General features: G+C 38.9%; 1 protein-coding gene across 5 annotated transcripts in view; it reads left to right on the forward strand.

The window, feature by feature from the left end:
* Positions 1 to 22,069, forward strand: part of LOC111221680 (calcium-dependent secretion activator 1) — a 215,984-nt gene that overhangs the window by 30,307 nt on the left and 163,608 nt on the right. For all 5 annotated transcript variants that reach the window (XM_022745172.1, XM_022745175.1, XM_022745173.1 and 2 more), the window contains exon 2: positions 19,234 to 19,347. In XM_022745172.1, coding sequence (XP_022600893.1) covers positions 19,234 to 19,347 — 114 coding nt within the window. The remainder of the gene's footprint in view (positions 1 to 19,233; positions 19,348 to 22,069) is intronic.

Genomic DNA, 22,069 nt, shown 5'->3' on the forward strand with positions numbered 1-22,069 from the left:
CAGGTGATGTCAGTGGATGTTAGTAGATGTCAGTAGATGTGAGTAGGTGTCAGTGGATGTCAGGATATGTCAGTGGATGTGAGGAGATGTCAGTAGATGTTAGTAGATGTCAGTAGATGTTAGTAGATGTCATTAGATGTCAGTAGATGTCAGTAGATGTTAGATGTCAGTAGATGTTAGTAGATGTCAGTTGATGTCAGTAGATGTTAGTAGATGTCAGGAGATGTCAGTGGATGTCAGGAGATATAAGTAGATGTTAGTAGATGTCAGTGGATGTCAGGAGATGTCAGTAGATGTTAGTAGATGTCAGTGGATGTTAGTAGATGTAAGTCAATGTCAGTAGATGTTAGATGTCAGTGGATGTTAGTAGATGTCAGTAAATGTCAGTGGATGTCAGTAGATGTCGCCAGATGTTAGTAGATGTCAGTGGATGGCAGTGGATATCAGTAGATGTCAGTGGATGTCAGTAGATGTCAGTAAATGTCAGTGGATGTCAGTAGATGTTCGTAGATATCAGTAGATGTTGGTAGATGTCAGTTGATGTCAGTAGATGTTAGTAGATGTCATTAGATGTCAGTAGATGTTAGATGTCAGTAGATGTTAGTAGATGTCAGTTGATGTCAGTAGATGTCAGTTGATGTCAGTAGATGTTAGTAGATGTCAGGAGATGTCAGTGGATGTCAGGAGATATAAGTAGATGTTGGTAGATGTCAGATGATGTTAGTAGATGTCAGTGGATGTCAGGAGATGTCAGTAGATGTTAGTAGATGTCAGTGGATGTTAGTAGATGTAAGTCGATGTCAGTAGATGTTAGATGTCAGTGGATGTTAGTAGATGTGAGCAGATGTCAGTCGTTGTCAGTGGATGTCAGTAGATGTCGCCAGATGTTAGTAGATGTCAGTGGATGGCAGTGGATATCAGTAGATGTCAGTGGATGTCAGTAGATGTCAGTAGATGTCAATGGATGTCAGTAGATTTTCGTAGATATCAGTAGATGTTAGATGTCAGTGGATGTTAGTAGATGTTAGAAGATGTCAGTAGATATCAGTAGATGTTAGTGGATGTTAGTAGATGTCAGTAGTTGTCAATATATGTGAGTTGATGTTAGTAGATGTTAGTAGATGTTAGTAGATGTCAGTCGTTGTCAGTGGATGTCAGTAGATGTTAGATGTCGGCAGATGTTAGTAGATGTCAGTCGATGGTAGTAGATGTCAGTGGATGTCAGTAGATGTTAGATGTCAAAAGATGTTAGATGTCAGTTGATGTCAGTAGATGGTAGTAGATGTCAGTAGATGTCAGTAGATGTTAGATGTCAGTAGATGTTAGCAGATGTTGGTGGATGTCAGGAGATGTAAGTAGATGTTAGTAGACCTCAGTTGATGTCAGTGGATGTTAGATGTCAGTGGATGTCAGGAGATGTTAGTAGATGTTAGTAGATGTCAGTAGATGTCAGTGGATGTTAGTAGATGTCAGTCGATGTCAGTAGATGTCAGTGGATGTCAGTAGATGTTAGTAGATGTTGGTAGATGTTAGTAGATGTTGGTAGATGTTAGTAGATGTCAGTAGATGTCAGATGTCAGTGGATGTCAGGAGACATTAGTAGATGTCGGTAGATGTTAGATGTCAGTGGATGTCAGGAGATGTTAGTAGATGTCAGTTGATTTTAGATGTCAATAGATGTTAGTAGATGTTAGTATATCTTAGTAGATGTCAGTCTATGTCAGTAGATGTTAGATATCAATAGATTTTAGTAGATGTCAGTAGGTGTTTGATGTCATCTCTTTTGCTACGTGGTCGCTCCATGATTGAGTTTTATCAGTGTCAAGTTTAGGAGTGTTAAGAACCCCAATGCAGACAAATGAAAGGAGTTGGTGAAAAAATATGTTTTAATAATAAAAAGTCACATAGGACCAAAAAACACCCCTCAATCTTGCATACCGGCCTACCATTTTCCAGGTCGGCCGACTCAACTTGGGGCTGATATGATTTGAATTTTAAATATTTATAAAAAAATAGAATAAAAAAAACACCCCTCCACACACACACACATACACAAACATCAACAACCGGCCCATATGACTGGGGCAGCGACCCATTGGTTCATTTTTTCTTATGACACCAAACTGGCCCATTCACATCTCCTACTGTGCTGGCCCCACCCCTCCCTCTCTGTCCTCTCTGTGTCCCGTGTCAAATGCCGCTCTGTGTGACAGGGAAGACGAGGAGCACAGTGAGCAGGAGGAGAGTGGAAGCAGAAGGTAGCATGCAGGTAAAAAGGGACACTGAGGGAGTAATGTTAGGCTGTGTATGCCGACATGTTGATGATGATGCTGAGTAACGTTAATTCCATTAAAGTGGATGATAATAATAAGATAATGGTCTCATAAAGAGACCATCATCAGCTAATGTTACTGCTGATGGTCACTCAGGCAATCAATGCCAAATAGCTTATTTGTTAAAGCATATATCATATCATATCATATCATATCATATCATAATATTAACACAGCCACATGACTACCAGGGAGTCAGTCAAGAGTGAATGAGTAAACTGGTCCTTTCTAATCCCCAGGCAGTCAGTCAACAGCAAGTGAGTATACTGGTAAAAAAAACACAGCTGTAGTACAGTACACATATTTAAGGGGACTGCAAAGGAGGTGTGGTGGGTGGTGTTCAACCGATTGGGAGGGGGCCGGTCCGGGCCAAAATTGCCAGGGCCGATTTTTTGTCCCAGTCCAGCCCTGCTTACGACCAATCCAATAAACACTGGGAACTGAACAGGAAAAACAGAAGCAAAACAGAAAAGAAAAAAACACTGGGAATACGGGAACAAAAGACACGGGGAATTGTAAATATCCAACCTGAGTAAAACAGGAGTACCCATTGAAACTAATGGAGTAAGTCTATTCAGGCATTTAAAAAAACAATATGCTTATAATATTCTGTGGCTCCTCTGTCAGTGTAGTTTATTTACATAGGCGCCTTACATGTGCTATGTTCATTCGCTTTAAAACCAGATTTACTTTTAAACCAAACTCACATAGAGCATAATTGTGAATAAAATTTAATGTAATTGAAAAACGGCAGTGCTTCGTCTCACACAGGTGCTCGTACAAAACAATGAAGTCAAAGAACAGAGATGCATCTTGTGAAATGACTCATGCTCCACCTCACTGTAGACCAGAGGGAATGTCTGTTATAGTGACAGCATGAAAAAGTCTTTGTGCTTTGAAAGGCTCAAACTGAGGCTGGAAACTCATTCATCCATATTTAATTAACAGTTCGGTCTAGAACAGGTGTCTTCCAAAGCCAAGAATGAGATGAATTGATGATTTAATGAGAGGACGTAATCACAGAGTGGAGGAGGAGAGTAAAGCTATGGAGACTGTCCAGCTTTGGTTTAGATCATGTAGATTTTCAGTTAATATATAAAACTCCTTCTTCCACCATCAGCTGAGACGCTCCGTTATTGTACTCTCAATGATCATAGGTGGGAATTTTTCTGCTATAATCAATAAAACAATTAGTGCAGCCTCTCAGTATCTCATCATTTGGTTTTAGTTTAGTTTTAGTTACATATCTTCTTATATCCTCTGAACTAACACAAGCCACAAAGACCTTGGACACATGGAGCTAGAACAGTGACACCAAATTTTGGCACTGAAAATAAAAATTGGCATCGAAAACAAAACATGAACTGTGAAAGGAAACTATTGGAACGCACTGAAAGACTTATATTGGAAAACTGAAAAAGCTTCCCCATTAAAATAACCCTAACACATATAGACCAATATGAAGCACCTAAAATAATCAAAAGGACTTGTTCCACATTAATAGTTTAATTCTGAGCCCAGATGATATCTCAACATTTGTTCTAAATGTGAGGCAGCATTCAAGTAGGAACTGCAGAAATAAGCATCTGTGGGTGCATAACGAATATCACCTCAAAGGAAGTGAATAAATGTGATGTATTGTGACATCTGACCAAACAATTCATGGATTTAAATCATGGACATTGACAGCATCAGTAGTTATACAGGCTTTTACACTTGGTTACACTCAGTTGGGATTATTGTGCTGTGACATACTAGCTTGGCACAACAACAACTTTTATCCTTTAACTTTATCCTGCAGAATAAAACACTAAAGGCACAATATTATAAACAACACTGAAAACAACATACAGTTATCACTCTTGTGTAAAACATGGGGCTCTGTCCACTAAAGATATCACTTATTGTGAGTAAAATAAATAATAGGACCATGTCGTATACTTCAGTACCAGTCTGATTGTTCGCTAAAAGATCACATCCGTGGCAAAAACTGGAGAATCAAATGGATAGATGGTTAGCAACAGGAAGAATTAAAAAGAAAGACAGTCAAGAGGCAGTTGGTGAATCAACAAGTAACCTCTCTCCCTCCCGCCAAACTAAAAAGAATAACTGAATTTCCCCTGGTTTCAGTTCATTCCTGAATGTTCCATCGTTAGCATTAAAATAAAAAGTGCCCTGAGGAATTATTAGGCCTCCGTATTGTTATGGGGTCAGGTATGGACCACCAACATTTTTGAGATTTTCAAGTGGCTCATGAGTTGGAAAAGGTTGGGAACCACTACTCTTATGGCTGCGCCTGCAGGGTTAAACACTTAACTAATGGACTACATTTATATAGCACTTTTCTTGTCTTCAAGACCACTCAAAGCACTTTACATTACAAGCCACAATTCACCCAATCACACACACATTCAACTCTCTCTATTCTCTCATCTTAGTGGACTAACCACTCTATCTCCTGAGCCACAGCCACTGAACACTTGAATTTTTCACCCTCTTCTGTCCTCAACGTGTGTTATACAGAGTAGACGGCCTAGTCAATGAGCAAAACACGTTTCCAATAAAAATATACAGACAGGAGCTAAAGTTCAAGTATTTTAGTGGAAGCCCTTTATGTGAAACTGTCAACAGATACACAAATAAACAGATAGCGATCAATGAATAAAGGTATGACAATGACATTTTTCAAATGAATCACACATTATATAAATCTATACTAGTTGATAACATCATGTAATATAATGTTCGTATAAGACAGCTCACCAAGGTGAGAAAGTGTTTTGAACAATTAGGAGTGACTGCAAGATGCAGTTAGCTTTGACTGGGCCCTAGCTAACATGTGCTTTGAACCATGAGGTGAGTAAGACATGAAAATAAAGATATCTATGAAAATACCCAAAACAATTAACACAGATCCATCTAACTGTAGCTGTACTCACAGACAAAAAGGATGGTATTCATCTCTCCACTGTGGTGTCTCCAGTCAAAAAGGAGGATCTTCTTCTTTTTCTTCTTCTTCTTCTTCTTCTTCTTCTTCTTCTTCTTCTTCTTCCTCTTCTTCTTTGTTTGAAATTTGCAGCGGACCAGATGCAGCAAAGGCATACTGCTGCCCTCCACAGGTAATTTGTGGGATACAAGTGAATGTTAAATTCTCGTGAAGAGTTCAGTACGATGGAGAAAATGAATGACAGATTTTGTTATTTGTTATTATATATGTTCTTATTATTATATTATTATATGTTCTGTGATGAGATAAGTATTGATTTCAATGTTGTTAAACTGTCCAGCAAATCACATATTTTTGGCTTCATCTTCTCAGACTAACCAGCAGCAACAAATATTATATTTCAAACTCAAATTTCATCTTCCAAAGGCCAGCTGCAGAGATAACACATTTTCTACCGGGACACACACACTGACTGACCTGTTGAGATGACCTCTGGTCCCCCCCCGGCAGGACGGTCCTCACATCTCTGAACAAATTTCCAAACAGGTGTTATTTGGATAAACTGACACAGATTTGAAGTCTTAATGGAAAACACATCTAAACTTAATGAAGTGATATAATAACAATCGTTGGATGAAAATAGTTTCAGCTCTGAGCCTGGCTCAGAATCCCTGCCATAGTTGCTATTTGGTTTGAAATGCATTCTGGGAAACTTAGCTGTTCGAAGTCCACACATGTCATGTACTGATGCATCCTAGATAAAACACTTCCTGATATTTGATCTGTACTTGGGTAGATGTTGACTTTGAATTGGAACAGACTGATGACGTTTCACAAGAACACAAGATCACAAGAACAGAGAAGAATGAAGACTGAGAAGCAGCTATTGTGAACATTTTTTTAAATGCGTGTGTGTGTGTGTGTGTGTGTGTGTGTGTGTGTGTGTGTGTGTGTGTGCGTGTGTGCATGTGTGGGTGTGTGGGTGTGTAACTGCTGACTGTTTCCTGACTAAAACTATACTGAAACATATTTCCAGTGAAAGCTGTTAAATGTTGTGTCTGTAGTATGGGGATAGTCTGTAGGACTTTGACAGAAATGTCAGTTAAGTGTTTGATTAACACCACAGACATCAGAGAAGTCCCTCAATCAGCTGTTCTGAATCAGTCATTGCACTCAGAGTTTGCTTCGGTGATTTTAATTGCTTAGTTTCCATTGAGTGAGACATGAATTCAGTTGAAAGATACCTCTCGAACTCAGGCTTACCAGTAAAAGACCATAACAGCTATCACCTTAAGCTTTATATTTTCAGAGAGAGGAGACTCTGCTGAACACAGTGATATAAAATATTTGTCTCTGGTGTCAAAAATGTGGCATGTGCAGTGATTTTAAAAATGCCTTGTGTCCTGTTTTACTCCTAATTTTGTGGTGTAAGTAAAGATTGGACTGAATGGGGCAGTTGGATGGTACTCCTGCCACTTTGAAGCTCATAGTTGGTGGACACATTGTGGGAAAGACGATAAATTTACCTAAGTTCTGGTAAAAAATTAAATGAATATATTTTGGAAAACTATTAGATATATAGCTAAGAAGATTAACTTTACCCATCTCCTGATGGAGCCACACGTTTTGATGGTTGAATGGAGGTTGTACGTCAAATGGTGCAGGACTAGTTAGGTGCCAGAAAATGATAATAAAATAAAATGATAAAAAATATGATGAAAAAAAATAAAAATAAATAAAGATGAGTCTGAGCCTGGTAACAACATATAGTGGTATTGCTCTCACAGCACAATCAATGATTTGTGAGAGTGTCCTCAGAAACAACCATCCTTGCCTTAAGATGCCCTGTGAAATAAGGCCCTGACTTTAAATGATAGACAAATATCAGACTGAAAGTATGCCACAAAGTGAATTTGCTCCTAAAATACCTCCCTGCTTCCAGGCTGTGATCTCAGCTGCGTGTACGAGCCAGATCCAGATCCACTCCAGCAGCCACACTGGCTTGAGCAATTACTGGCAGATAGATAGCACCCACTGAGAGAGACATGTAACACACATGGGCACACACACACACACACACACACACACACACACACACACACACACACACACACTCAGTGTTATCTTGGTTGTGTAGCACCCAGATGGCAGCTGTAGAGACTGGTCATCCTCCGCTCACACCAGACTCTGCTGACACGCTGCTCTTCTGTCTGTGTGGAAAATTAGACTTTTAGATTTTCAGACATCTCCTGAAGGCGGGACAGAAGATGGTTTTCTGTAGATGATGTAACATAGCTTCCCCTTGATATATTAAATAATCATATTAAAAATGCTGTATTCAAATACTTTTAGAGCACCGGTCAATGACAAGCCCCCTCCTCTCATGTGCTCTGATGTTACTCAGACAGAAAGATGTGGCTCTTCATTTTTGCATCCACAAACCAGAGACACCTGAAGTCTGGACACTTTACCTCTGGGATCACCACTAATCAACCAGCTTCCGTTACTCAATCATGGATGTACTGAGAAAAACTGGATACTGTGCTCTAATGTGGCACCCCAGTCATTCCAATTAGAGCTGCTCACTGGCTCCATATGTTGAAAAGGTTTGCCAGGCTTCCACGTTTTGTCTGGGTCCACTGTGCATTAGAGTCCTTTTCTGGCCAAGTTGATGGAGAGCAGACAGAGATTCTGAATTCTTTCTGGCTACCCACATTTATGGTAGCAAAAAATATGTAAAATAAATGATAATAATAATATAAAATAATTCATTTGACAGAAAAATAATCATCATCAAAAATCCCTTTTGGGTGTTTTTAATCATTCTTCCCAGCACCTCAACTCTGGCCTGGTATGAGCTGACTTCTGGTTTAGCAAGCTATTTACAGCAGCTTGGTAGTACAGTCAAAAAGAAGAAGCAGAACCTATACCCTACACCTTACTCAATCAGTTTTAAATTTCCCTTCTCTGTGCCCTATCACAAAACTCTTCCTTATCCTCCTTCCTCCTCCCAAGCATTCTAACTCTCCAGGGAGGATCTGCTCTATTTCCAGAGGTTTAAATAACTTCTCTAGTGTCACTAGATACATTCTAACTTATATACTGGGGCCAAAACACTGCTGTTGAACATCCAGGGTAGAATCCAGGGTATAGCAGAATTGTCCTGGGGCTGTCATTGAGCGTCTGAAATTCTGAAATGTGTTACTGTGGTTTACTATTCATTTTAGATACTGATCATTAAGATAAGAATCTGTTACTTGTAATTTTAACATTTTTTTTTATAAACAACAATTAATTTTTAATATATTTAATGTATTTTTTCTGAAAACAGATGCCTCTTGTGTCTGGAAATGAAGTTGATAAGAGTCAGACATAGTCAGGAGAGAAAATTCTCTGTGGGTTTGTCACAAGGGACACTTTTCAGATAATTATAATTGAATAAATAACAATTAATAATAATTATTTTCAGGCTTTTTTGCCTTTATTATAGTGACAGTGAGAGAGAGACAGAAACGTTAAGGAGAGAGAGAGAGGGGATGACATGCAGCAAAGGGCCACAGGTCCGACTTGAACCTGGGCTGCTGTGGTTAGGACTAAGCCTAGCTGTAACCTTTGCTGTCTATCAAACAACATTTAATTGACCACTGCATTGTTTTGCGGGTTGCCAAACTAAAAGTACAGAACAATGAAACAGGCTACAACGAACGGTGTACAGTTGGTTGGCTGTTTTAAAAATGGCATGTAGCAGACAACCTACTATACACCAAGTAAAAGGTCTAATAAGAGTTACATTTAACTCAAGCCAATCAAGCTGGTCAATCTCAGTCTACTGCTTTCCATCTTGCATTTCACTTCTCACAGCTTGTCCGTCAAGCTGGTGACATAAACGTGCTATATTAAATAAACTGTTTTACATAGTGCTTTGAAAAACGTACAATCCCAGTATTGACAAATGATATAAAGTGTGCAACGCACTGGTAGTCAAGGTTATGTTGTAGGGCTGAATTTGAACTAATTCATATTAGATGCATATTCTCACTTTGGCCCTTTCTGTGTCTCTCTCTTCTCCCTCAATTATCCAGAGATAACTCATGTCTTCCCCTCCCCTTCACCCCCTCCTCTCTGGAGTGGCGGTGCTAAAGCGTCACATTAGAACAGATACACTACTGGAGTGGAACCATATTTTCAGAGAAGAGAGTTTAAAGTCCCAGAGCGGTTGTCCTCAGGGATACTTTTATACTGACATGCATTCAAAATACTGCAAATATTGACAACACAAACCCTGTATAAAACATGTAGCATCCAGTCAGTCTGTATATTTGATGACAGGAAAACATTCTGCTCCTGCCAGTAAGGTTCATGCATCAAAGACTAAATAAACAAAACTAACTAGGTAGCATTATAGCAGCAGTAACTGATGTATTTGTCCATATGGAGGCAGTACAACAAGCTGTTGCTGTTGCCTCCATCTATCTATCTACAGACACATCCATTAGCATTCATCTGGAGTCATGTTGCCAGCCACCCAACAAATGCAATGTCTTTATTAGTGTCTGTATTAGCTCTATTTTGGTCTCTACCAACTCCTGAGAAAGATGTTTGGCTCTTTGGCTGCTTAATGCTCCACTGTGTTCACAAGCTAGTCTCTGTGTCTGTGTGCTGCCTGGTGCTGAGCAGGTAGTTTACAGTCAGTTTAGGGTTTTTGCTGAAAACAGCTGCTGTAAACAAGGTTGACGAGAGCTGTGAGAGTGAACCAAATCGGTAAAGTTGTCGGCCGTTAAATCAAGCAATGAGCTAAAAGATGCTGAAATACTCTGAGGAATGGACAGTCACTGGGAATTCTACAAGCAAACTTACACATTTGACACAGTCATTTAATACATTCTTAATATAGAATATTGATTAGTGCAACTGTAAACAACAACAGTGAACGTTTGAAGGCCCACTCATGGCCCGAAGAGGCTGATGCTAATCACACAGGGATCAGGATCATATGTACTTGACCGAGAGTTATACTTTTCTATAAACCTCAACAGCTTACATCTGCACGATGGAGCTGACAGTCTAGGCCCCCCTCATACAAAATCAGTCCACAGGTTTGCAACTCAAGACAAATCTCTGTCTGTTAATGGAGAGGACATTCTGAGCCTTAGTAATGTCAAAAAATATATTGATAGAGCAGCACATTAATATCAATGGATCTTGTCTTTCCTATTATTATTTTGTGACTTATTTAAGTTGAGTGTATATTCATGCTCTAAGTTTTGGAACCACACTTCCAATAATGCTTTCAGGTATATAAACAGGAAGTGTAACGTTGCCATGGATGCAATGAGTTCCTGTTCCTAGAGTGTACTCATGACTACAGACAGACAACTGTCACTGGATAACTATGATGCTGAAGCTTTTCCAGCTTTTAGCGGCTGTAATCAGCTCCTCTTGTACTTACTTGTACGTACTGACAGAACGAGTGTTTACAAGCAAAATTACACCAGCAGGAGAAAAGAGCTCATTTCAAGCATCTGCTGATTTTCATAATCACTCCACTGTATAGGGAGTGAATAATATTAACGTGGTGATTATGTTCTTCTCAAGGTTAAAACAAATACAATATCTGAACTCACAGCTAACAGCGTCCAACGTTTCTTACATTAGTTTTGCTTCACTGTAACAAATACAGCATAAGGCTTTATCTTCATCTAGTGAAACAGGATTTACACATTCACATTAAATGAAATATCATTGAAGCTGCTGACAACTGAAGAATTTTAAAAGGTTTGCTTATATCACTGGGCACCACCGACATTTTCTCAGAAACCATACGATGAGATGGAGACAGCTGAATGGTGTCTGAGCCCATGAAAAGGTTAATGTAAATCTCAGACATTCACATCTGTTGATTTATCACAGGTTTGTCTCAGGGGGGTCAGATGGAGGAGGATTATAAAGTGTTTTATTGTATCTTGATGATGTGACCTGATTATCCATTACAGTGTAATGCAGGTTGTGTTATCTTTAATAGAGATGATTTCTAATAAATTAAAAGGAGCTTGTTACGCGTCATTATGATGGGAACCCTTGAAGGACCCTTGAAGGACTCTCAAGACCTCCTGTCTGAGATCCTGGACTCAGTTTGTGAAACAGTAATATGAATAATAGGTAATTTGTGCCAACCTGACTGAAGTCCATGCTAAAGAGAGACAGAGAGGACTTCGGAATGAGGAGTCACATAATGTTATTTTAACTTGCAAATAATTATGCAAGGCAGCTGAAACCTTATATTTTAGAGACTGTCCTTCCCATAAATAATTCAAAATTCCTATGTATGTATTTTCCTGACAGGCAGATTCTAGCAGTCTTATAGCGAATAATAGTCATTCAGAAATAAAGGAGTATGTGAGGTTGGTATGGAGCAGCCAGACGGATGATTGTGGAGTGAACAAAGCTTTAGACTTTGACGCCCATCCTAACCCTGGAGATGGCAGATTAGAAAACGTTTATCTGAATTGTTTATTTTTTATTCATTTATTTGATTTTTAAAAATGTATTTAAGAGGGATGATGCAATTTAACACTTCCAATGTAGAGCATGAAACTGAGAGTTTATAGCTGTTGCTAATTTTCAAGTCTGTAATTTAAGATAACCAGTTTTCATCATCATAAAAGTACAACACACTACATATGAAAGTAAAACACTGAGAAAACAACAACAAAAACAAAATGGACTTTATATGTAGAGTTGTTCCACCCCGTTTCTGCACTGGTCATAGAGGTGACTGACTTTTATAATCAAGGTCTCAAGTTAACATCATCATCTTAAACGTATGGACACATGGACAAAAAGAATTAGAGATGTATCTTGGTGGTGATTGGATGCAGTTAAGGCAGTATTTTTTGGTTTTGTTTTTATGTTTGTTTATGTTTGTTTATGATGCCAAATGAATAATGCCAAAATAAGGCAGGGAAGACAGAAGAGTTCAATAAAAGAAATAATGGTGACATGTTACGCACCACCAGCTGTTCAATAGGATGTTTAAGAAATAGACATTTTAAAAGTTTGACTGTTTAAAAGTAAAAATTCTTGTTTGTGTGTCTGTGCCAACTGAAGTCTAAAGGCTTTTAGTTAAAGGTAAATCTGTAGGATTGAGACATCACACTGACCTACAGTCGACTCTCCAGCTGCACTTGCTCCCATCAGACCTGTTTCACAATGTTTAGTCATGTGCAGATGTATCATGGATCAACTGCAGAACACAGTTGTCTCTGCTGTAGCTTATCGGAAACATGAACTTTGACCCCCATTAATGAAGCTGTAATCTCACACGGCTTCCTCCTGCAGTGGCCTTGGTTACGGTTACCAGGGCTACGGACCAGGACTGGCCAATTGACGCGGAGCCCTCTTGCAGGGTGGGAGGCTCCTATTGGTCATTTCATTGTAGTGCTGCTGTTGCCGACAATGGATGATTCATGTGATAAGATGTAATTGGGTAGCTTACTGTATAGAACATCACAGGATGGACATGTCTGAGTCTCAGTGTCTATGTCTGTGGTTAGATTTTAAGTGGGGGACCATCACACTGTGGGATCCAGACCTATATCCGTACCTTTAATCACCTGTAGAAAACCAGGTGGTTGGTTTAGGTGGTGCAGGATAATTAACTGCATAACCGTTTTGATATTGACCTAATTTTGTATTGAATTTAATAGACCCTTTGAACTTACTTAAAGTGTCCATCTGGAAGATATCAGTCTGGTTGATTTGGTGACACCTGTAGTTTCTTGTCGTAACAGAAAATGTGGTTTCATACCAGTGGTACTGGCAGGATTATATTTCATAGTACACACAAGAACCACCTGTCGGCTGGTGTCCCACACGCACACGTATGTCTACTCATCGAATGACTGAGTGAGCAAGAGCTTGATTAGTGTATTTCAGTGCTGAATTAATGACACAACACAACAATAAAACTGATTAGCCTCCTACCACATGCATTTCAAAGACCAGCCAACAGTCCTGAAAAACAACAGCAGCTAAACAACAGGCTACAGCATACTATTATATACTATATTGAATGTCCCACAGAAACGTGCAGTAAAAGTCGTCATGAAGCAACAGATTCCTATATTTAGCATCATCATCATAAGAACATGTTGCCTAGCTACTAAACATAGTAATAACAATACATAGCATCAAGACCAAACCAAGCTGCTACAATAAACAACCAAAAAACCATGCGACAATAACATGAAAGAGTTTTCCTGCCTGTTTGAAGTTCATTCTGCGTCTGAACGTTACATCAAACTCTTACAGAACCACCTCTGCGTCACTTCCAATATCGTGATGGATGTTCATCAGTGCTCCACATCTGCAGTGTCAATCAGCTGTGTATTATGGCTGGTGGCGCCACTGTTTAATGTTACATGTCTCAGACTTTTGAGAGGCAGCAAAACAAACCTGGAGGTTTTCATAAAGAAGTCAGGCAATGATTGGCCTTTTCCATCAATCTGTGAGCAACAGTGCTGTGATTTGATTCTGCTTGCAACATGTGTGTGAAGAGCAGCACAGTGAGAGGAGCTGGTTACCTGACTGGGAAGGTGGAGGTGTACAGCCTGTCGCCTGCAGCTCTTCATCTTCTCTTGACCGTTGTCTTGTTTCGTAGACACAGTTTTGTTGAATATGACTACAACATAATAAAAGTCACCTTGTGTTTTGCCAGTTAAATGCTTTTAATGTGAAGCTGCAGCAGTAGAAAGAGCTTGGTTTGCAGTGCCAGCAACTTAATATGTTACCACAGACACCCAGTTCATAAACATATAAATATTACAGTAGTTTCATCAGTGTGCTTTTTTAAATAATATTGTACTATATGTCATGTTACCTGAACCTGTGAGTTTCATGCTCACACTGTAGGAACATGAGCATTAACGGACACTGAACATAACCACACACTGGTTGCTTTTGTCCTTTGACAAAGTCATGTAAAGTTTATTCCAACAAGATGACTGTCCTCGTCAATGAAAAGGATGAAAAGAAAACAGCAGCATTGCTTTTTGCTATTCTACTGTGAAAGGAGAAAGGAAAATAATGGAGGTTCATCTGTTATGCAGCAAAGTTCAAGTTCAGTTTTACATCACAGTCTCAAGAATGAGGTTGAAACAAGCTCACCGCAGTTTCTAACAGACCTTTTGACAGCAGCTCTGTGTGAACTGTCAACACTGCTGAACACAATCTCTCATGTTCCAGAGATCCAGCTGATTGCTTGAGAGCATGATGGCTCAGGTGATTAATCAGGTGACTCATCTCAAACCGAACATCAAACTACAGCTGATCCGTCAGATAATTGGTCCGATTCTACAGTTTGTTGGGGGCTTGTTTAATCCCTTATATCGGTCTTATAGGGAAAGAAAGCTCACAGAAACTCAGCAGGAAAAATTTTATCTCATTATTCTTAAAAAAAGAGATTCCAACAAGGATCCAACTCCCAGTCAGAGCCCAGACCTTAATCCAGTAGAAATACTGTGGACTGAACTCAGAGAGCTGCTCACACCAGACCTCCAGAGAATGTGTCTGACTGAAGTAGCTGTATAAGAAGAATGGTCCAAACTTCCTCCTTTGAGCAGCTCATTGAGTAGCTCTGATCAACAGCTACTGAAGAACTGGTTTCAGTCCAGTTCAACCAGTTATTAAATCCAAGAGTTCACTGACTGTTTCCACCAGAGCTGTGAAGGTTTAATGACTGTCTTCACTGTTTATGTGATATTAGCTTAAGCACATTGTGATTGTCTGTATCACATTTTATGAGCAGTTAATGCAGAAAACCAGGTCATTCGGAGGTTAGCCACTGTATATATATATATATATATATATAGAAAGGCATTTAAAGACTTCTCATATCTTGGTACAACCGTCACAAAAAACCCAGAGGATCTTCTACAAAAGAATTGGCATAATAAAGTTGAGCAACTTAAACAAAGTATAAATTTTTGGAAGACTCTTCCTATTTCTCTTGTAGGTAAGATTAATGCAATCAAGATGATTGCGCTGCCACGTTTCCTACATCTTTTTCAGTCTCTTCCATGTTACATTGCCCAGTGTTACTTTAAACAATTAGATTCAATTTTTGTACCTTTTCTTTGGAACTACAAAACCATCAGGATCTCCAAAAAACACCTGTGTAAACCTAAAAACGCTGGTGGCTTTGCTTTACCAAACTTTAAAATGTATTACTGGGCGGCTCATCTATCTATACTTGCTTGGTGGAGGAAAGGCCCCCCCTCCTCTTCACACTCCTGCCCTGCCTGGCTATGCTTAGAACGATCGCTATGTAATGAGTTGAATATGGAAATAACTGACGAGATTTGGGAAGAATGTCTACGAAACGTACAAAAGTGTTCAGTTAACACCAGGCACAACCTAATACAGTATAAAGTGCTCCACAGACTCCATTACTCGCAAGAAAAGCTACATAAATTTTACCCGGATGTCCCACCAACATGTAACCGCTGTAAATCCTCGATAGGAACTCTAGCACATTCATTCTGGGCATGTAGTAAACTTTATTTATTTTGGAAATGTATTTTTCAGTGTTTTTCTAAGGCTTTTGGTAAAAATCTGGCACCCAACCCTTTGGTTGCCATCCTAGGGGCCACAAGTGTCCTTTCTTCTGTTAATAAATTTGAAAGAAGAGCAGTTCAGTTTGGGATGGTGATTGCTAAAAAGCTGATTTTGCGAGTGTGGAAAACGGACTCTGTGCCTACTTATAACTTATTTTTGGGAGAACTGTCAAACACTTTACATCTGGAGAAGTTGAGATTCTACAATGAAGATAGAGGGGATACGTTTGATAAAACTTGGGACCCAGTACTGAATTACCTTAAAAATGTGAGCCCATAGACACTGGCTATTGTACAAAGCCTCACAGTGCAAACAAGAGTATGATCTTGTATATGTCTTCCGACCTATTTATTTTACTATTATTATTATTATTGTTTATTTATTTTTCTGCTTTTATATTCTATCTATAGTAGATATTCATTTTATGACCATGAAATATCGTTGTAATGCTTGATGTGCTGTGTTCTCCCCTTTTTTTTTTCTTTTCTCTTTTTTCTTCTCTTCTCTTTTTCCTCTACTTATTTTTTCTCTTCATTTTATTATTATTATTTTTTTTTCATTTTTCTCTATATTGAAAATCAATAAACATATTTATATATATATATATCTATATATATATAGATATATATACGTATATATGTGTGTGTTTCTGCACTTGAAGGAGTGGCATGTGCTGCTTTGACCTTCTGTTATAAATGAAATTTAGTATAAAAAATAGTTGTTGGGGGCAACAAATTCAGGGTGAAAACTGGACTGAACTGAAGACAGTAACTCTGTGTCATTATTGCAAATAATGTTAATGTTATGCAAACTAGAAGGGCGCACACCTCCACCAAGGCCTGTGTCAACAACAACATACACCAGACTTCAGAGAAACTAGAATCACCTCCTGGTGGTTGTCTGCCTCCTCCACTCAGACTAGTTCCAGGTTACCTCCTGTTTATCCAGAGTCATAGAAAATATGAATCATTTGTGTGAAATTTGGTCATAATTGCTGTGAATTCTTGAGTAATGGCTAAAAAGTGTTTGTGTGGTCACACTGACCTTGATCTTTGACTTTTGCCCACCAAAATCTGATCAGTTTGTCCTGGAGTCCAAGTCAAAGTTTGTACCAAATTTGAAGAAGTTCCGTCAAGGCGTTATTGAGATATTGTGTCCATGAGAATGGGATGGACGAACGGACAGGCCATGACAATATGTCTGGCTCTGGCTGTCAGCACGGAGGAATAAAAAATCTAAATTCATGGTAAATGATCCGGACCTGCCTCAAACTTTCATGGGTCTTCCCTTGTCCATGACCCATCCCTCCACCAAGTTCAGTGCAAACTGGTTCAGAACTTTTAGTGTAACCCTGCTGACAAATGAACCTCTTTGGTGGAGGTAATGACACCACTGCTGTCAAGCTCCAGGTCAAAGTGCGGTGCCTCTACAGACACCTGCCATGAGAAGAACACTGTTAACCCCTTAATGACTTATTTTTCTGTCACATTTGGTTTAACAGGACAGTTTGACGTGTTCGTCCTGCTGCACAGTTGTACCTCTAAATCCCCAGATCCCCAAGTTTAAACAGTTTGTCAGGAGGAAATCTGGAGCTTTTAGGTGCTTTTAGTCATTTATAGAAAATGAGTGAGTGTATCTTTAAACCAGTGTGACTTTCCTCAGTCCTGTGGGGCTTCTCATTGAACAGATGCTCTCAGCAGTGACTGCTCTCACCACAGCAGCCCTGTTGAAGCACAACGCTTCAGTCTGTTTCCCAGTTTATGTTTCCTCTGTTTATCATTTGGGCCTCTTTGTACACACTATCTTTAAATGAATCTCCTTTTTTAGAAATAAATGTGATTTCAGCTCTTGTTCTTGTAGTATAAGCCTCCCCTCGTTCTGGATGCCATGTATAAAAATCTGTTGCTTGCCATCACAATATGCTGATCCCAACACATGCTGGATGGTTGCAGTGTATGAAGGCAAAGACTTGTCTTACCTTATTTAAACAGTTGTTCCCTCTTCACCAGGGTCTGTGCAATACCATCCACCACCTTATTATAATCTAGTGCTCTGACTAGATCATTATATGCTTCCCATTCCTGGTCCTCATGCTAATCCTACATTTGTGACCAAAGCTTTGTGGTTTGTCTGTTTTGTAGCTTGGTTGACTTTTTATTCCTCTGCCCCGGCCACATGCAGAGCCGGAGGCATATTGTTTTCAGGTTGTCCATCTAGATGTCCCATTCTAATGGGCACGATATCTCAATAACGCCTTGAAGGAACTTCTTCAAATTTTGAACAAACATTCACATTCATTCGGTGTCCACCGGTATAATTGCTGGGACACCTGTAGTACATATGTCACTACTCTTGACATGCCCACCTTGTATGGCACTAAGTCAAGTTAAAAGTGGACATGAACGGGAGAATGAGAATGCACAAACCAGCAGTGTAGGCACCACAAGCTAGTGACTGTGATTTAAATAGAGTTTTATGACCCTCAAAGATAGAATGAGGAATGTGCTGTATTTTCCTAATACAACTGATCAGATTTTGATGGTCAAAGGTCAAAGGTCAAGGTCAGTGTGACCTAACAAAAAACTTTTTAGCCATTACTCAACATTTCACACAACAATTATGACAATATTTCACACAAATTTTCTATGACTCTGGATAAACAGGGATGTAACCTGAAACTAGTCTGAGTGGAGGAGGCAAAGGACCATGAGGAGGTGATTCTAGTTTTCTGAGAATGAAGAACAAAAAAAATATCCGAGCCATGTGTCTCATGTTGTACTTCTAATATTATATAAAGATTTTTGCTGAGTTAAGTTATTCTCTTTTTGCATTTAACATTTATTAAATATGCAATCATAAAACATGAACATTTACATGTATCAAGAATCATACGGCGCATTTAAGCATCACATCAATCCATCCTATATGAGATCTATTAGTATATTCATCTCAGACATAGGTGACCTCAAATAACCTCATTTCAGCCAATATGCAACTATCCATGTGTTTAACCATATACTCCTTCACAGGAGTGCACACATAGACCACAGCCAGGTCTGTAAACAGGAGTGCAAAGAGATATAAACTGCAGCAGTCCAGCACTCTGCAGGATTATCAAGAGTTTGTGACATTCATTCGTCTCTGTAACTGTTGTGTTACACCTGTTACAGGTGCCCATTGAATGTTGAAGACATCAGTCCTCAGTTGGAGTCTGGCTGCTATACTGAAATTAATTTCTGTGTAATTTCCTGTAGTTTTGAGAAATGGGCGTTGTCTTATTTGAAAGTGTCATTAAATATATTTATTCCTCTGTCTCGTGTCTGTCCTCGTCCTCCTCAGATTAGTAAGCAGCAGCTGCAGACGGTCAAAGAGCGCTTCCAGGCATTCCTCAACGGAGAAACTCAGATCGTGGCTGATGAGGCCTTCATCAATGCTGTGCAGAGCTACTATGAGGTGAGTTTGTTTAATCTGTCACACCTGTATATTCACAAAAGCTTTTTCTGTATATTTATTGACAAATCTATTGTATATAAAAAGCCATTAACCCTGACTCTCATATCTGATCTCTGACCTCCCAGATAGTTCCTCTATGGAATCAATAAAATACTAAATGTTAATTCTTAATCATTATCTATAAACAGGAAATGTCTGTAAACTTTATGTCACTTCAGAAATCTAAACCACCTTTTAAAGCTGCATTCTTCTCCTAGCCTCCTCTTGTTGAAACTGAATCTGCCCAAGCAAGAGAACTAATAATGGGGTGAAAAGTATCCAAACCTCAGTGGAGGTGACTGGTCTGGGCTCTGATAAATGATGCAGAGCGTGCACTCAGCTCCTCGGGGCGGTTTTAATAATGTGCTCCCACATGGCCGGGATTCAGTCAGCTTGATCCGTCCAGAACAGAGGGAAATAAAATGTGATGAAAGAAGAGCTGGAGTCTTCGCTGCATCTCAGTTTGTATTACACTGTTCATTTACAACTTAACATCTGACCTAACAGCATCTGGAGTGACTCACAGTGAGTAGAATAAGCAAAGATTCTCTCTGGCTCAGTAGGTGACTCATTAACATCAGACAGTTTATAAAGGCTGTTTGTTGACCTCATTCTTGCATCGTAAATTTCTAAAATTCTATTTTCATTTTGTCATTATGGAGTACTGAGTGTAGACTGGTGAGGGAAAAATGATTTCAGCAATTGCTCATGCTCTATATGTAAACTCTCAGCCTTATTCAGAAAACATGACAACAACTCCACTGCTCACTGTTTGTTATGAATGCACATTTTGCACAATGAAAATGAAAAAACAAACAAACATTTAATTCAATTCATTAAACCCCCCAAAACTCTTCTTTGTAAAAACAGCTTTGCACAGATAATGTGATGAACCTACTGTGGGTACTACACTTAGCTGCCACCTTATTAGCTCCACCAGCTAAACTATTACACTCTAATCCATCAACTTCAGTTTTTACTGAAACTGCTGAGTTGCAACCCTGTTGCCAAAAATAGTGTTTATTCTGCTAATTTGCAGAAAACATCAGGATTAAACTTTTAATAATAAATACATTGAAAATGACATTTTGCAGACATGTTGCAACATGTTACTGATAGATTCCTCAAAACCTCTGCAATAGATTATAGTGTTGACTTCTTCAATAAATCAAACTGTAATCTCTCCCTAATCTTAACCAAACAGTTTTGTAGCCTAAACTCAACCATGTGGGACATTACATGCAGGATTTGACCCTCTGTGTCTGGTATCAAAGTTCCCCTCACTGACCACCGCCCCCCTGTGGGTTTTGTCAGGTACCAAAACAGCACTTCATGGACTGGGAAACCGTTGCCAGGGAACATAATCCAAGCAGAAATTACCAGGAGGTATTAGGAAAGAATAATTTTGCAGTAATGTAATTTCCAGGAGACGAGGCTGTTTACAGTCAAATTTATGCTAATTTTGATGGTGGTAGTTTGTGGTGCTGATGAGCTGCATTATACTTGTCTCTCTAATATTGAGTCCAGTATAAATTAGAAACACAGAGAGGTGTTTCTGTTATTTAGGCTACCCTCACTGATATAAGAGGGGTGGGCAAAATAATAGAAACACCTGTCAACATAATGCCAGCACCACAAACAAGGCTACATCCTCCAAAATGATACAGTCGAATCAAATCTTTGTTAAGCAGCGTATGAGAAGATGTACTGAAGGACTCTCCGAGCTGCCTTTTAGCTTCAGCTAGATGCCCTATTTACATTACATCTGTTGCACTGCTTATCTTTGTCACCATGTTAACTGTATGGTCTCTGTTAAATAAATAGCCCTTGAGACTAAATGTGTATAGAGCCACATGTGTACAGCAGACCTGTCAGATCCAGTAAACTATATTTGAAGTTGTAAATGAATTCATCCAAGTTCTCTGATGATGTTTTAAAACTCAACGCATGTTGATATTTTTAAAAGTAAACTCAATACCTACCTTTTGAGTCTGGCTTTTGATTGAATTTTGTGTATTTTATTCATTATCTTTCTTTGTATTTATATATTTTAAGCTGTTTTACTGGTGTGTCCTTTTTTTCTATGATTATTTTCTGAATTGTTTTCCTTCTTATACCCTACTCTTACTTATGGTTATTTTAGTTCTACTTTTATTTCTGGTTTTACTCACTTCCAAACATCTTCTCTCTTTAAGCACTTTATAAGTTTATCTTTACTATTTTGTCTTCATTTTTATTTGATTTTTAATATCCTGCCTTTTATTTCTGGGTTTACGCACTTCAATACATCTCCTATGTTTCAATATTTTATTATTTTATCTTTATCTTTGCTTTCCAGTCTTCAGTGTTTCCTCAGTGCAAATTTATGAGCTTCATGACAGCGATTCCTCAGTTCCATTATTTCTTTTCATGTATTACTTGGTCATTTATGGTTTTGTGTTTAAAGGTGTGTGTGTGTGAGGGGGGGTGGGGGTGGGGTGGGGTGTGTGTGTGTGTGTGTTGTTTTTTAAATTGCTTTTATTCTGTAACGCACGTTGTCTGTGTTACATTATTTGTATGAAAAGTCTGATTGATTGATTGATTGACAATTAATGAATCTATCATGAATATATTATTGTAAACTTTATGTTGCACTGTACGTGTGTTTGCTAACAGTTGATCCAGTGATGTGTTGTAGAGGAGA

The sequence above is a fragment of the Seriola dumerili genome, unplaced genomic scaffold, assembly GCF_002260705.1.
Source record: "Seriola dumerili isolate Sdu_G_001 unplaced genomic scaffold, Sdu_1.0 BDQW01000088.1, whole genome shotgun sequence".
NCBI lineage: Eukaryota > Metazoa > Chordata > Actinopteri > Carangiformes > Carangidae > Seriola > Seriola dumerili.